This window comes from Odontomachus brunneus, unplaced genomic scaffold (assembly GCF_010583005.1).
Source record: "Odontomachus brunneus isolate Ranch 3 - 2012 unplaced genomic scaffold, Obru_v1 Obru_scaffold_134, whole genome shotgun sequence".
NCBI lineage: Eukaryota > Metazoa > Arthropoda > Insecta > Hymenoptera > Formicidae > Odontomachus > Odontomachus brunneus.
Genome location: NW_022639584.1, coordinates 228,565 through 246,068, shown reverse-complemented (window position 1 = coordinate 246,068; position 17,504 = coordinate 228,565). Strand labels below are relative to the sequence as shown.

The window sequence follows — 17,504 nt, the reverse complement described above, 5'->3', positions numbered from 1 at the left end:
CGAGTGATTGAGCGCGGCCCGCGGCCGTAGCGCGGATTTCTCGCGAGTGTGACCGCCCAGGATCCCAACGTCGAAGCTCGCCTTCGTCGGACGCGTGTGTTAGACTAATGCGTGCGCGGCGTACGATGGAGAAGCCATGACGCATCCGTCGCATCAAACCAACGGCGCCAGCCTGGAGGACTGCCACACGAATTTCTTCGCACTGGTGAGTGATCGTCGTCGCTTGTGCCGCCGCGGACGGGCCGCGACCGCGACGTAGGGGGCTCGCTCGCGTTCATCGTTCGCCGGTGAGTCCCGGTCCCGATGTCGACAACGTCGACATCGGGCCCGCTCTCTTCGCGAACGGTACGATCGCTCGGGAAACGGAACGACTGGCCCGCTCTCGGCCGCCGGCATCGTAAAGCGCGAGATACGTCACGTCGCGGCACGACGACGATGCAAGCGGCGACGGCGAGAGCGCGACCACCCGCTGAACGTCGCTCCGTACGTTAACCTATATTCGCGGCCAGTGCTCGCCGTCGTCGACGTTAACGTCGACGTCGTCGCCGTAGTCGGTCGCGCTGCTGTTGTGTATTGCCTGACTATCTCGCTTCCCCCACTCCCGCGCTCTTTTTCTCTCCCGTGCGCGCGTGTGCGTGCACGTACGCGCGTGTATGTGCGCCTCAGTGAGATCTCAAGTTTGTTGTGTCGCAGCCAATGTCATGCCTGATTCACGTCAGACCTCCGAAGTCTTACGGTATGCCGTGTCGTACGAGATCGAGAGAAAAAGAGCGCGTATGTATGTATGTACGTATGTGTATATATATATATACGTGCGTAAGCACAGAGAGAGAGAGAACAACGAGTGGGAGGAACGAAGAGGAAAAGAGGAGGACGAGGAGTGACCGCGAAGGAGTGAGTGAGAGAGAGAGAGGCAGGCAGGCACGCCGAGTCCCGTCGTTTCTCTTCTTTCTCTTACTTTTGATCTTTCTCCCGTTCTCACACGTAATATCACGGGTCTGTCTTCGCGCAAGGCGAGAGAGACATGTCGTTCTCGGTGCAGCCGCGCTGTTTGTCGAGGTAGCGGCACGAGCGCAGCTCCACGAAAATTCCGAGGAAATCGCGGCGCGGTACTTCCCGCCTCCTCCTTTCCCGGCCGACCCTTCTCGTGAGCGCGGGAGGAGCAGGAGGAGGAAGAGGAGGCGGCGCGCGAACGGTGATCGTTTCTCTCTCTCTCTCTCTCTCTCTCTCTCTCTCTCTCTCTCTCTCTCGCGTAACATTCCTTTCGCCTCGGCGGCGACTTGTCGCGCAAGGAAGGCGCAACAACGTGCGGCGTCGCGCCGGCCGCCGAGAAAACTGTGTCACCCGATGTTTGTTTCGCGAAGGTGAGACAGGCCAAGCGACGAGGTCTCGCGTCAGCGGCGACGCAGGTTTTTCGACAAACGTGATCGTTCTTCCAAGAAATCGTGCGAGAGAGACTGATACATACAGACAGACAGACAGAGAGAGAAAGAGAAAGAAAGAAAGCAAGTTAGTTTGCTGCGTACGTACGTGCCTGAGGTCGCTACGGTACGTAAGCGCACGCACGCGTCTGCTACCTGCATTTGCTTAGAGAATCTTTCCTCTCCCCGTGCATCTCTTCTCTTCTTCCACCTCCCCTTGCATCCGTCTCTACTCGCAGTATACGCGCCCGCGCGCGCGATTCACGCACGCACGCACCCGGAGTAACGGCGAGAGACGGATGCATTTTCCGTCGCGCACGTCGCGTTCCCACAGAGCACGCCTAAACGTCATTGCGAGCGGACGACGCGCTCCTTCTCACACCTTCGCGAACGGCGCGTCGTCGCTGCTGCACAGCGTCGCAGTTTTTACGTCGCGAGACGCACTTCTAGCTCGTTCTCCACGACGACGCTGGTATCACGTGTTGTTGTCACGGACGGGAATCGCACGCAGACGTCACGGAAACATAAGTTGGCGTGGTCGATTTTTCTGTAATTCCAGCGGGCAATTGGCGGTTAGGTTTCGTCTCGTCTCCCTCAGTCCCCGGTGAACACAGCACCTTCGCCGAAGTTGCGAGACGCATGTCTGTCCTCCCTTTCTTTTTCTTCCTCTTTGCATCAAGAGTGCAGACACGATAGAGCGACTCGTTTATCGACCAGTCAAGAGCGTTTATCGGCCGAGACCGCTGACGTCTCGTAGGAATCGCTTCGATTCTTTGCGCGTCATCGACATTTCTCGCGTACTACGCGCTCCCCTCCTCACTAACAGTGAAATCCACGGTGCGCAGCGGTCTTTCGTCCTTTTGGATCTAATTTTCCTTTGAGCCACGGTTTCCTTCACTTTTTAGAGAGACAGGCAGAGGGAGGCTCGCGTTTGCACGTATTCCGCGTTCCCGTGCATGTGACACATTGTAGCTTTTTGCAGCTCCGCGCGTGTGCAAATGAAGCCCATTAAATTTAATAGGGAAAGATCGGGCGCGTACGCGTTTAAAACAGCCGCATTCCATTGAATTCCGACAAAGGCGGGTTTTCGAAGCTTTATGAAACCCACTCGCCGCGAGCTAATTTGGCGGGCTCTCCCGGCGAAGCGCAATACATTTCATTCGATTAAGCGCGCGTGCGCGCAAGCGAAATCTAGAAAAAGCCCCTGTTTGATCGCGGCGGCAACAAAGTGGCTAATGACATCCACATTATTTTCTTTGTGCCGCATGAACGTGCGCGCTGGGGTTTAATGGGATTTAATTGGGTGTCAGTCGCGAGCAATAATACGCATATAATTAATCGCGCCGATTTTTTTCGGCCTGTGATATCTCATTTTCGTTCCGTCGATCTCCACTTCCAGTCCTCCTCTCGATGGTCGAGCTTGACGCGCGCTCAAAGGTGATTCGTGGTAAGTCCGTGATTATACAATCCGGGACGGATTAGTATGATCCGATTAACATGGATGCGTAGATACCGCGATTCTATTTGCGTTAAGACGCCGCGCGCGATTAGTCTCTAGCGAGCTCACCTCCTGCCGATCGAATTTATTAACATTCAGAGAACCTGACGTGTGCCGGTGCACGTCGTTTCCTATCGACGCGACGCGATAACTTCGCTCTTTTACGCGTTTTAAATAAGTGGGGAGATATCGCGAGGCTTAGTAAACAAGCGCGACGTAAGAAGAGAAAACAAAAGAAAGAGAGAGGATGCCTGATGGAACATCATCTCTGTCTGAAAACTTTCGCTTTGCACGCTTCTTTAATGACTTTATGATTGATGATTAATGTATAACGTTTATTCTACACGGGAAAAATATTCTAGTTCTATTTTCTTTTTACTTCTATATGAATTTTGTCGCGTGTAATTTTTTTTAATATTCTATATATTTTCATACGAATTTTCACAATGTTCTGAAACTTCTCAAATTTTCATACTTTTATGAAATTATTGAACTTTTATGTGAATTTTTCTTCTAATTTGCTTTAATGTTCTATGTAAATTATTTTCAATTTTACTATGTTCCTAGTAATGCAGAAAAATACTGTCAGTATGGTTTATATTACTAAAAAACATGATATAAATTTCGTTTAAAATAAATTTTCCGATAACTATCGTATATTTTTATATTTTAGGAGCTTTTCAGTTTCTAAAACAGAAGTAGCATATACCTCGTACTTTTTATTAATGGGAATTAATATTATGAAAATTATTTTTTTAATAATAAGAACACAAGCTTTTCTCCGTCGAATCATGTAAAATGTATTCTTGCAAGTAACTTATCTTCACTATGCAATCTTTTAGATCATTTGTGCAAAATGAATTAATTGATTAAAAGTCTTCACACAATCTCTTTTCATTCTATGACACAATTTTGACATGACAATTATGTGTGTGCCTCTATCTCCCCCGCCTTCTCCTTTCGTGAATGGAGCGTACGTCGGGATTGACCGAGGCTGGGCCGAGCCTGAAACCGACAACACGGAACATGTAACGATCCATTGGGCTTAATTAAGACGACGTGTAACGCCGTTGATGTGCACACAACTCGCGGAGTCCCTCTCGTTCTCTCTTTCTCTCTCTCTCTCTCTCTCTCTCTCTTTTAGCGGAGATATATTACGAAGAAATCGTCCCGAAACTACCACGCCGGGCAAAAACCGTCAGCCAGAAATCGCCGGTGCTTTTTACCTCACGGTCTTGTGTATATTCACGGTAAAGCTCAACGAGCGTTGGCACGTAAGAATAAACTCTCTTTTCAGTGACGCTCAGTTAGGTCGGCGAGGATTCATCGAGTCAATCGGCGCCCAAATGAAATTAATCAGGCGGTCACGACGCGGATAATTACGAAGAGGGTCGATTAGCGACTCTCTCTCTCTCTCTCTCCCCTCTCCTCTCTCTCTACTGGTCTCTCACGGGGAGAATCTTGATCGGGAAATAATTGAACGTCACGACTGTGCACGCACGCGACCAAAAACGTCCAGGCGTTTACGGCGCGTCGATTTGGCGCGTCGTTGGAATAAAAAAAGAAAGAAATTGAAACACATCACGCGGCCACTTAACAAAATGCTCCGTCGGGTGATTAACCGGGCCGCAGTTTCTCCTCCTCGTTGAGGTACGTCGGCGAATCGATATCCTTGACATAGCTGCGGTTACATTTTTTGCAATAATACAAGGTAGAGCTGAAAGGTGTAATTTCATGGATAAGGTTGCATACACGCGAATCGGCTCATCCGTCTTCTTCTTCTTCTACTACTACACTACTACTACTACTTCTTTCTCATTCTCCTTCTCCTCCTCTTCTTCAGCTTGCAACTCCTGGCAGCACGGCGTGTCGCGATTATGTTTCGTCGACGCGCCGGAAATCAAGCGAATCGATCGGGCTACTTCATATATGAGATACCACATCCCATGCAAAAAAAAGGACATTCCTGTTCGGAAATTATCTCTATTTTCGATGTGTTAATCTTCAAATGAGACCGCACAGTGGTTAAACGACGATAAGTTACTCGCAAGGATACGATTTATATGATTCAACGAAGAAAAACCTATTGTCATTCATTTTCATTGATGGAGAACATAAAGTATTGGATTGAGAATATCACGTTTCCAGATGTAGCAAGAAGATGCCATTATCATCAAAATAACCAATATTGCACTTCTTATGAGATTATTATGATATTCTAGTAAAATTATAACATTATTGAGATTTAGGACTTGAAAATTGTTCTGACAAGATTACATATCGTTGCTTATACAATGATTGTTAATTTAAGGTATATAGGGAAACTTGAGACTCAACATACATTCAAAAATATACCCTCAATCCAATGTGTTTTCCATTAATGACAATTAATCTTCAATAATAAGGATACACGGATGTTTTCTTCCTTGGATCATATAAAATGCACTCTTGCAAGTAACTTATTTTCGTCTAACGCTGTGCAATCTCTCATCTGGCGATCGACGTGTCAAAAATAAAGGCATTTTCCAAGTAAAAATGTCCTCTTTTCCGTGCAGGCGGCGGCAGGTCGCCGAGACCGAACGGCGATGAGGAGAATACCGGGCGGAAATTTCGGCGCTCACCTCGCGGAATGCATTCCGCGCGCGCGCACGCGCGGCAGTGAGTCGTCGATCGGAAGTGATTATTAAACATGCGCCGCGCGCCGGCCTGTTGACCGCGCCGGCTTCTCCGCTTCTCGTCAAAGCGTCGCACTACATCGGTGCCAATTAATAATTGGAATTCATCTGCATGCGATTTCATTTCTAACACGCATAATTCCAAGATTTCCGTCGTGTATGTGTGTGTGTGTGTGTGTCCGAGCGAAAGAACTCTCAACGCGTCGCAGGTTCCCTCGAAAATTTTCGTATTCTAACGTGAGAGCTTCTCCTCGCGTCTTTTTCTGCGAATTCGTTGCAAGTTGCTCGACAGACCTCGGAGAGCTTCCACCGCCGCGGAGATGAGCTGCTCCCGCAAAAACGGCTCGCCGACGCGCCGTTGGAGCGACTCGTGTTCCTTCACGCGGATTTAGAGAACCCCTGCGCTTTACGCAGCCACGTCGTGGCGTTCCAGTGACTCCCCGTTTGCAAGCGTAGGTACGTCAGGCACGCGGCGGGCTCCTCCGCCGACGAAGTCACTCGGCTAGATTATGCTGAAACTGGTGCTCCGCGAAGAGAAAGACAGAGAGAGAGAGAGAGAGGGAGAGGGAGAGAGGGACGGTCAGAAGAGGGGAAGCCGTAACGGGAAGGGAGGGATCTCGCCCAGCCTAGGTGAAAGCCTTGCACCGACTCGCGAGGACGCGAGCTAAAACTATAGAAGGAGAGCCTCGCGCCCGCGCGACCAACACCGTCGGGATTTGCTCACTTCTGCGTCGTTTCCCTCGCGCCTTTTGTACGCTATTGTCATGTGCAAAGATACGCGTACGCTCTCGCGAAGCGAAGCTTGCGAATTTGCGAAAAACAGGCGGACGATTTGTCGACTTACAGAGGCGTGGAGTAAAAGAGTACAACTGCCTGGACATTTTCACTGTTTTGCTCTTCAAACACGATTATTTAAGCTTTTAGCAGGAAATATATCCACGCGTATTCTATGCTGAAAATTATTTGAAGATATTTTTGTATTTAAAAACCACACGGGAAAAACAGGACGTTCTTGTTTCGAAAATGTCTTTATTCTTAACACATAAATCTTTAAATAAAATTACGTAGCCTCAAACGGACATGAGTTACTTGCATCAATACATTTTATATGATCTAACAAAGTATATTCTTATTATTCAGAAATTTTTTTTTTTTTCACAAATTTGGAAAGCACGAAATATTTTCATAAATAGAAAACACGAGAATATGTTTTCAAGTGTCGGAAGAAGATATTATCATCAGAATTTTTTATAAGACTATTATATTAACTATTAACTATTATATTAATATTCGAATAAAAAACATTGTAACATTGTTAAGAAATTCTTGAAAATTCTTCTAACAAAATTATGCATTGTTGCTTATGTATGAGACACAATGATTGTTAATTAGTATATATTGGTTTTAAGTGGATACTTATTTTTTTCTGTGTATGTGTACTTGAAAATGTGTACCTCTGTGTATGTGTACTTGAAAGTTTAGATACGTGTTCGGAAATTGGTACTTTTAGCCCGAGAACGCACAGAAAAACATAAGCAGTGAGCAAATTAGCCAACCACAATCGATGATACTTCTTACAGTGCAAGAGCAATCGATAGTAAGATTGATCAATTTTCTCACCGTTTAAGCTTCTTTTTGCTTATGTTTTGTTGTGCGCCATTCTCGCTTTACCTCTATATTCAACATATTACTTATTTCACTTATTACTTGTACGTTTATAGAGAGTAACTTACTACTTATTTAGTCGAAGAAAACTGCTTTAAGAACGTCGAGTCTCGGGCAGTGAAAAATCTTCGTTGACTGAAATAATCGACAAGTCAATAATTTAAATTAATTAAGCCGTCATATATAAAGTAACAAATAACTTAATTTACTGAGGAAATTAATTATTAATCAAACTTCGGTATGATTATATATTAGTAATTAATCTCATCAATTGATTAAATTATTTGCGTTTACCCGTGTGACGATTGATTCATTTTGATCACTGATTTGCCGATTATTTTAACCCAAGAACATTTTCGTTAACTAATGCCCAACACTGCTGTCAATTCTTCTAAAAGACCTTGCAAGACACCAGAAGTAGAAATTGCATAAAATTCGTGGAGTTATATAAGGTTGTAAATTAATAGGAGTAGAAAAGAAATTTTTACTCCTATCACACTCCTGTAAATCCTTAAATATCATTAGTTTACTCTCTGTGGGCTTTTACGATTCTTCGCAACGTGCACAGAAGAAAAGGTTTGGTTGAATTAACCAAATATCTGGTTGAATATGAACGATCCAGAAATTCCGATTGAAATTCCGAATTCTATTTAAGTTACCAAGATTTTTGGTTGACTTAAACAGAATTCGAATTATTTCAATCGGAATTTCTGGATCGTTCATATTCGACCAGATATTTGGTTAATTCAACCAAACCTTTTTTTCCGTGTGGAATTCGCCGGAAACGCACTCGATTGTAAATCGATGCACCTCACTACCGTGTACCGGGTGTTCGCGATTTCGTTGCTCTTATTGGCGAGCGGTGTTGCCATTGACATTGCCGTGCGTTAAAAGTGCCCGATCATCTTCACGTTCCCGATACACTCGGATCAAGATATTTTAAGGTGGTTCCTCGTATCGCGCGCTGACTCGCCGATCGCGTTGTCCGGTCATTGTATTTGCTTATTGAAACGTCAACGATTAATCGTGATCGAACGTGATCCCGTCTCCGTTGCGATACGCGAGATAGATAGGAAGGAAGAAAGAAGGAAAAAAGGAGAGGGGGAGAGAGAGACTCATATTACGTCTTATTTATATCTCGGTGTTCCCGCGCTAATATCGCAGCTTTCGATTTTCGGCACTTTCTCTTTTAGAACGAAATTATGCGGGTAGACTTTCGTGATTGTCACGACGTGAAAGAGACAAACGATAATGAAAACTTTATCATTTTTTTTTTCTTTAATTTCTATGTTCTTTGCTTCCTGTTTCTTTCTCTTTATCTCTTTCTGACTCAAACCTTAAGCCAAAAAAAGACAGAGAACAAGAAACAGAAAATAAAGAGCATTGTAGATTAAACTTAAAACCGTTGCTACTTGCATCGATCGCACAGCTAAATACATACTTACTGGCGACCACACTTTTAGAGATATCTGCGTGTCGCAACGAGATTTAGCTAGCACACAGATCCGTACTGCTGTAGCCAACTTTTTCTTTCTCGCGAACCTCTATTTACACGTCGACTATGAATAAAGTTACGCCAAACACGCCTGTCTATCTGACCACGCTCTCGGTATCAATCGCGCTCGCGCTCGTTCGTCGACCCGTCCTCGAAATTAGGTCGAATTTCACCGTTGACGATAATTAGTCGTTTTAAGGACAATGAGACGGGGAGGGAAAGAGGGAGACCGCGACGACGGAGAAATATCGAGCGGGTCCGTACACCGCGACGCGAATCCGAAAGGCGGACGCGACGCGACGCGGGATGAAAGGCGATTCCGTTACGTCGTCGGAACACGGTCTCCACATAGAAATATTTAGGGCTTTTGCATATGAATCGCCGTGATCATAGACATAAGACGAAAACTTCCATTGAAGGGCCAATCAGGATTTTGCTATAGTTTTGTGTACTCTAAAAGAAAATAGAACTGCCTGTAAGTCTGATTGTGTATGCAAAGGTAGCTGAGATTCATCTGATTAAAATCCTAGTTACTCAGACCAAATCCTACTTAAGTAGAAAAATATCATTCTATTTCTAAGAAAAGTAACTACTTCTTTCAAGTAATAGTTATATTTAGTACAGAATATTTTCTTGATAATAGTCTTAAAATACGCTCATCAGAAACTTTAAAAAGGTTCATTATCATGTACTCAAAAGAATTTATCTTCTTTACAAGAATATTATAAAATTTTATCGAAAAAAAATGTTGGCTGCACTCTGCACTGAGAAAAAAATTAAACTAAAATTCAAACTAAAGTTATTGTTATTTTTAAAATCATGTAAATCTTCCTCCAGCTATAAAAAAAATTCTAAAGCAATATCCCGATTGGTACTTTAATTTACGTCTTACGTATACGCTTACGGCAATCCGTGTGCGAAAGCCCTTATGCCCGTATCACACTAGCGATTGGCGTCTACGTTTACGGTTGTCTTTTGACCAATCAGAAAAGTGCTGCTGACGATTGCAATTCTCATTTAGCCGTCCATCTGTTTTTTTTTTTTTATCGCTGTGTGTACTAGTGTACACTTAAGATCCATCTTTAATGGGATTGACAGAAAGACGTAAGCAGTTAGCAAATTGATCATTCTTGTATTAATGTTTATTATTGTGCACACTTCAGTAGAATTACATAATGAGCTTCCACTTCAGTGAAATTACACACTGGGGTCTTTCGCGACCCCAGCTACAGAAATGTTTGCTGCAATAAAATTATTCGCTTTTTTGATTTGAAAAAATTGCAGGATATATTTCAAACATCTTTTTATATGACGAAATAATTTTCCTAAACGAAATTTGATTTTAAATGAAGAAAAAAATTGGAAAGCCCAAAAAACACGAAAAATGACTTGATTTGCTCCAAAAATCATAACTGACACTATTTTTAATATTTCAAGGTAAAATTTGAAGAAATTACTCTCAAGACATATCTCTTTAAGAAAAAAATTAGTACAATAGCAGGATTTTTAAAAAAGGTATTTATTTTGAATATTGAAATTAGGATTTTTGTGAAACAAAGCAAACAGTTTTTCCAGAATATATAGATTTATTTTATTATATTTTATATATTTTTTTTATTTTTAATTTTATTTCATAGGTTTACTTTATTTATTTTATTTATTTATTTTTTCTAAGGTCTATTTGACCCCATAGTGCACAATAAGGGTTAATTATAAATAAAATACAAAACATAACATATATTGTGTCTTGTATTAACAATTGATTATTTTTGTGTTAATTGCCTTTGGTTGGTCAATTTGTTTACTGTTGACATTTTACTGCCAATCCCATTGTAGATGGGTCTTTAGAAAACTTAAAAAAGAACAGGTATATAGTTAACTTGAAGGTGGAAGAAAGAGGAGATAAGACTAAAGAACTAGTGCGAGTGTTGGTGCAGCCAGTTGAGCGATAGAAAACAAACCTCTTTTTCTCGCAATCGCGTCGGCAGCTCCTGATCGGTCAAGAGTCAATCGTAGGCGCAAACGCGACGCTGACGCAGTCGCCAATCGCCAGTGTGATGCGGACATTATGGCGGCAAGTCGCTGCGGAATCGAAAGGCGATGGCGTGCGCGCAACAAAGGAGCACAAAGGCCGGCGAATTTGAGTTTCCTGAGCCGCGGCGATTTCCGAGGGCCGCCGATGACGGGGAAAGCAGCCGCGATCCGTGCCGATTCCCCCGCTGAGAGACGACGGTCGGCGCCCCGAGGTTGCCACCCGGTTCAGTGCCGTCGGGTCGGGTTCGGGGCTCTTTTCTTCGCGTGCTTCTTCTCTCCTCCTGCATCCTTTGCTCCTTCCCGCGGCTTAAAAATAGAACGAAAGTGAGGATATCGCGCGAGCCATTAGGAAGCGGACGGATCGCAGGCCCTGTTCTACGACGAGGTGCGTTCGTTAGGGACGAATAGTAACCTTGTAAGATATACCTTGGCGTGTGTCTTGTCTTTTATGGGCATTCAAAAGCAATTCCATAGGTATAACTGAATTTCCCGTTGCTCGGTGAGAATAGGGAAGCGGATGGAAAGGTTGCTCGGTTGTAGAAACAGGAGGTGTCTGCTCAGTCAAATTATTGTCAGTTGTTGCAACCAAGTTTGAATACAGTTGAGACAAATCTTTCGGTCGCGGAGATCGCATTTCAGGCCATTGAATTTCCATCTGCTCCTTGTTCTTCGGCGAACTGATATTTCTCTTCTTTGTTTGCATTAAGATTGAGTAAAATTTGTGAACATGCGAATTTAGCGAGACTGTGCAAACCTTTGTGCACGAGCTTGAACAGTCAGAGATTTTAGAGATGTTCAATTTTTAAATACATACAGAAAGATACATACTGCATTCAAGTAAATATTGCTGGTTTCAAGTATTTCGTTAGTTTATACATCCGCAAGTCTCATAAGTATATCATATCAGCATTGAATTTATCCAAAATATATCCTGAATACTAGTAAATTTAGCATTTCAATCAAGAATATTACATCAAACAAAAATTCGATTTTACTATGCAGGATCGAACTAACATCTTCTTCGACAGTTATATAATATTCTTGTAAAAAGATATATTCTTTTAAATACAAAATAATGATCTTTCCTCAGAGTTTTGTGAGGAATATATGTTAAGACTACAATGAAGAAAATATTTCTCGTTGCAGACAACCATCACTACTCAAAGAAAAGAAAGCAAACATTTTTCTTAGCCGCAGAATATTTTTCTGTGTGTATGAGGTTTAGAGAGATAATTTATAAATAAAAGTTCAGACATTCATTGCATTGTGCAAACTTGTCCGAAAGAAGTGCCGCAACCTCTGTAGAAACGATCGTACATGTTTCAAATTTGGGTAATGTGAGAGCGCCTCTCATAGATCCGGATAATTTGTTCTAATTCGTTGCCGCGATATCGAGCTTCAGGTGCGCGTGCACGCCTTCGTTAATCTTTCCGAACATCTAACGACGCGAATTTACAAGTTCGCGGGGAATTCCCCGCTTTGAGAAAATCCGCCGCGCGTAGCACTCCGCAAACTATGAACCATGAACTGCAGAGCGCTTCGGTTTCCCGCTCGGCGCGGTGTTTTAACAATTTTCCGATTAATTATTAGCGGTTTCGCAAGCGGCTTGTAAACGAGTCCGTTAGCATTTAACTAAATACACATTATATCGATGTGTGTGTGCATGCGTGTGTGGGTGCGCTTGCGTGCGAGTATCGAGTCCAGTTTCCAAGTCGCGTCAATTTTTCAGCAAAAATCGACCGGCCGTCGGCACTCCGGGTGCTTTTAGCGCCAGTATGGAATCCTCGCACGGCGTATCGTAACAGCGAGGCTCGTGCGGCCATCATCGCTCGAACGAATATGCGAATGCGCCTCCATAAATCGCACATCCCGTTCCTTCGTGGAAAACGAGCGCGGCAAAAAGGTATCCCGTCTTTGTCCGTCTCTTGGGCAGTCCGCGCCTATTGGGGGTACGCGTGTCTCTCCTTTGCGAAAAGTGTGCTTGCGGTTACCGGCAGGATCTTCAAGGTGAAATTCGGCACGCGTGACGTAAGAGGGATAAAGGCCGAAATCGCTAATAACGAGCGTTCAATTTATCCAAAATATATCCTGAATACCAGTTAGTTTAGAATTTCCATCAAGCACGGAGAAACGTAATTTGCTGGCCCAACAAATTTTCTGCTGGTCTAGCAAAATCTTTTCGTTATCATATGGACAGCAAAAAGATTTGCTAAGAGCACTAATCACTATTTGCTTAATATAATTTGCTGAATCTACAAATTATTTTGCTATAAGAACTATGATGGATTTATATAAGCAGTTGCAGTTTTGCTCCGATAGCAAATAAATTTGCTAAGGTTACATTATTTTGCATCAACAGCAAATTAACGTGATTCTTAAGACAAATACACTCAACAAATTTTTTCTATCCTGGCATCGAAACTATTTCTACTTTGATAACGAATAATTTGTAATATTAGTTACGTCAACAAAATTTTTTGATGTTTTTAATATGCACTAGCAACGACGATTTTGCTAAAAGAGCAAAATTATTTTTCCCCCTGAGGATATTAAATACTCGATTTACTCATTATATAGAGTTGAATTAACATTTTCTTCGACAAAGTTATGTAATATTCTTGTAAAAAAAATTCTTCTTTTGAAACACATGACAATGAGCTTTTCTCAGATTCGCGAGGAGTATACTTTAACTATTGGCGACCGTGTCTACACCGAGAAAAAATGCTTCAAAATTTATTTGTGAGATGCAAAGTTTATTTCGGTGAGATAAAGTTTACTTCTTTGTGTGAAGTAAAGTTTATTTCTGTGAATAAACCTTATGTCGCACACAAATAAATTTTGAAGTATTCTCCTTCTCAGTGTATGATTGTCTCTCGATCAATCGGGGAGAGGAGTCTTGCCGGATCGGTCAAGAGACCGATTGTAAACGCGAACGCAGACACAGTCGCCAATCGCGAAGTGTAGTTCGGGCGTAACGTGATTTTACGGGACGAATGCGCGGAGCAGCGAACTTGGCGCCATTCGATTCGTGCAGCGGGAATTTGTCACGACCGTGCGACGAAGAGCGCACCTAAATAGAGACAGGTGTACGTAAATTAGGCGACAACTTTCCTAGTCGGTTTGTGGAGGCTGCGTCTCTTATGAATGGTTGATACGGTGCTCATATTTATCACTTAGAATTTTGAATAAATTTGATGCTTACGATGAATCTATAGTAGATTGCGAATGGATGAGAACTTACGAATGACACGCGCATAGGTAGACAGGTGTACGTGAATTTACTAAGATTTGTAAAGATTCCTCCCTTATGAATGGTTCGTATGGCATTCATATTTATCACATAGAATGACGAAATCAAAATATGGCAGGAATACAAAAAAAATGGTCAAAATTTGCTTGAAACAATACGTCGAACGAAATATAGTGTAAATATTTCAGTGTAACTTTTAGCAAATTGGACCAAAAATTTCTCTACAGAGAGAAAAATATACTTTCGCCTCCAACAAAATTATTTTATAATTTTAACCACAAAAATAGAATAACCATCTTTCTAATAACATTTACTAAAACAATGGTTATTCTAACTATTAAATAGTTAATGTTATTAGAAAGATGGTTATTCTAATTATTTTTTATAGTAATTACATAGTAAAACAATTTCGATAACCAAATGTAAACGAAAATTCGAATTAAATCGACCGCTATTTTGGTACCGTCATGTTTGTTGAAAAAATACTCATGGCATATTTTTTAAGTTAAAGTATCGGGAATACGTTTTAGACATTTTTCCGAGCAATATTAACACGTTTTTATAGTAAAAATAGCCGAAGAAGAAAAAATTAGTCATAAAAACATGCATTTTTTAATTTTATTTTGCAAAAATTTTGCATAAATTGCGACTTTTTTTTAAATTTTCTCAACGCTATTAGATAGAGCGACATCGAAATTTGTAGGAATGGTACTCTTTATAAACAACAGTTTACATTTCCGTAGTAAAATAAATGGCTCAAATCAACAAAATTTCAGCACCTTTGGGCGTTAATGGGTTAAACATGTGTTTTTATATGTCTTGCGTGAGACATCCTGTAGACCCCGCGGAGTAAGAATACGACAGAGTACCCAGGACGGAAACGGAGTTTCACGGCGTGAAAACGTATAAAGATCTCCGCGAGCATTGTGTCGAACAACCAGTGCTCTGTAACGAGGCTCGTTGTTACGGCATCGGCGATCTGCTTTCTCTCGCTGTCGAGGAGGAGAGAGATCATTGACTATTTAACCTCTCGCTGCGAACTTCGCCGCGGCCCCGGCTTGATCTCCTATTAGTTAGCGACCGGTTTGTTTGTACCATCAGGTATCGACATAATCGTCACGCTCCGCCGCTCCTAATAATCGCGTCATTATACCTCAGAACATCGTTGCATCGCGCTCGCAACATCGTCCTTCCGCAAACTCGTACGGCTAATCGCCTACGATTGTTTGTACAACGATCATTCCGGAGCAACAGCGCGAAAGGTTCCCAACTGTGTAAGGGTGTTCCTCGAAATATTTCTCTCTGGCTCGGTGAATCCTCCGGGGGAGAAAAAAACTGCGCACATCAGTAAAGTAGAAATACCAATGTCCGGAGACTAAATATATCTTCGAATATTTGAGCCTTTGATCTAGTATCAGTATATTTTCTTTTAATGATTGTTAATTTGAATATAGCAGTTTTAAGTAGATACTTCTCGAATTTTCTTTTCTGTATACACACATATTATATGGGGAGAATATTGTAATAAGAATTACAATACAATTTTAGTATTCTATTTATATCAATATCAATAATAATTTAGTAATCTATATAATATTAGTAGTAATTTTAATTCCGGGGATAAACTGATATTACGAAAATTATAGTAAAACATGTAAAAATCGCCATAAACATAATTTTTACTATTTATTGTAATAATTTTTATTATGTTCATAGTCACTTTTATTATGTCTTATTATAATTTTCATCATAATGCTAGTCTATTTCCAGAATATAAAAATTGCATTATAATTTTTATTAGTATAACAATACATATTCTCTTCGTTATATATTGAAATTTTAAATATTCATATTTAAAAATCAAAACAATAAGAATATCCAGAGTTAGATACTAGATCTTTCAGTGCTCAGGCATTAGTACTTTTACCTTGCGCCTTCATTCTCGATTTCCTCGTCGAGAGTCTCTTTCGTTGCTGCTTCTCTCACATGGAATAGTCGAGAGCTGCGTTACAAAGCTTCGCGCATCAAACGCCGCGATAGAAAAAATACAAAAAAAAGGGAAAAGTTAGCCGGTGAAACACCCCCGATGTATACACACAGATATATATATATATACACGCACACATACACGTGCTGCACGTGCACGGAAAGCGCTCTCGCGCGGAAACTCGCGCCGTTAAATTTCGAAGCGAGTCGATTCTGGATCGCCGTTGCAACGATGCACAACACAAACGCGCGTGCACGCACGCACGCAGGTAACGCCCAGCGCATTTTCAATGTTAATGCGTCCTTCTTTTATCGACGTGCATCCCACGCCGGCACACGAGCCGTCCCGGTGCCATCGCCGTGGCGCGATAGAAATTTCAACGGAAACCTGGGCAGGAATAATAATAACAACATGTTTATTGGCCTCTTATAAAAATAGTGTGTATGAAGCGTGAATAGCAGAAAATTTAAGTTGAGCTAGGAGAGGACAAAAGGTATGACAACAGCTATACGACTGATATTGTTATCCTTGAACGCGCAGGTGAGATAAGATTGTGGACATGTTACATTCAATTGATAGATATGAAGTTTTGTAAGTGTTTGAACATACGATCGATCACACCCAATCAAGACACACGCACACGACAATGATATATTATTGAATATTAGACGATATAGGATGTTTCTTCTAAGCATCACGTCAATAATGAAAGAGATGATTCCTTAAAATGGGAAGAAACATTCAAACAAATATATGTTCTAAAATGTTTTATTTCCAAAATATTTGTCCTGAAAAAAGCGTGTGTGAGGCAGTTGATTTATAATATTTTACTGCGCGCGCACACACACACACACACACACACACACACAGTAAGAGAAAGCAGCGCGAAATTTAGCAGCTCAGTAACAAGGAACAGACAATTGTTTCCAACATGTTTCTCGCACAGGTCATTGTCATGGGGCTCGTGGTCGTAGATCGTGAATGTATTTGGACGCACGATTTTGAGGAATATTCGCCGTTGAGGTGTCTCACGAGTCGCCGCAGGAAGAAAAGCTCCTCCTGCTGGTTTTGTCGCGTCGGGGAGAGGAATTTTCGTCCGGGGAAAGTCCCAGTCCGAATCCCGAGGAGTTGTCTCCGGTGAAAGGAGCGCGGCGAAACAGTTGCGCGGGACACCCTGTATAGGTGCGCGCGTTAGGTTGCAGGAAACTATCTGCCGTCTAGTCTCGAGTAGCAGCAGCAGGCAGGTTCTTAGTCGAGGCGGCTAAACCAGCGAGGATCCGCGAATCTACTTTCGAGCGAGCCGCCGTTCGCTCGCGAGGAGAATTCTGCCTGCTTCGTTACGCACACGCACGCATAACGTAACGTTCGTGCGGCTTTAACGGCGACGGCGTAAGGAGGGCAGTAACAGAAATGGGAACCTATAGCGGCGGGAATGCTCTCTCTCTCTCTCTCTCTCTCTCTCTCTCTCTCTCTCTCTCT

General features: G+C 42.4%; 1 protein-coding gene across 8 annotated transcripts in view; it reads left to right on the top strand.

Annotated features, from left to right (window-relative positions):
• The first annotated feature begins 61 nt into the window (after positions 1 to 61).
• The window catches only part of LOC116850142 (mediator of RNA polymerase II transcription subunit 13-like), a 41,218-nt gene continuing 23,775 nt past the window's right edge, over positions 62 to 17,504 (top strand). For all 8 annotated transcript variants that reach the window (XM_032828083.1, XM_032828076.1, XM_032828082.1 and 5 more), the window contains exon 1: positions 62 to 205. In XM_032828083.1, the coding sequence (XP_032683974.1) occupies positions 137 to 205 (69 nt within the window). In that variant the 5' untranslated portion in view covers positions 62 to 136. The remainder of the gene's footprint in view (positions 206 to 17,504) is intronic.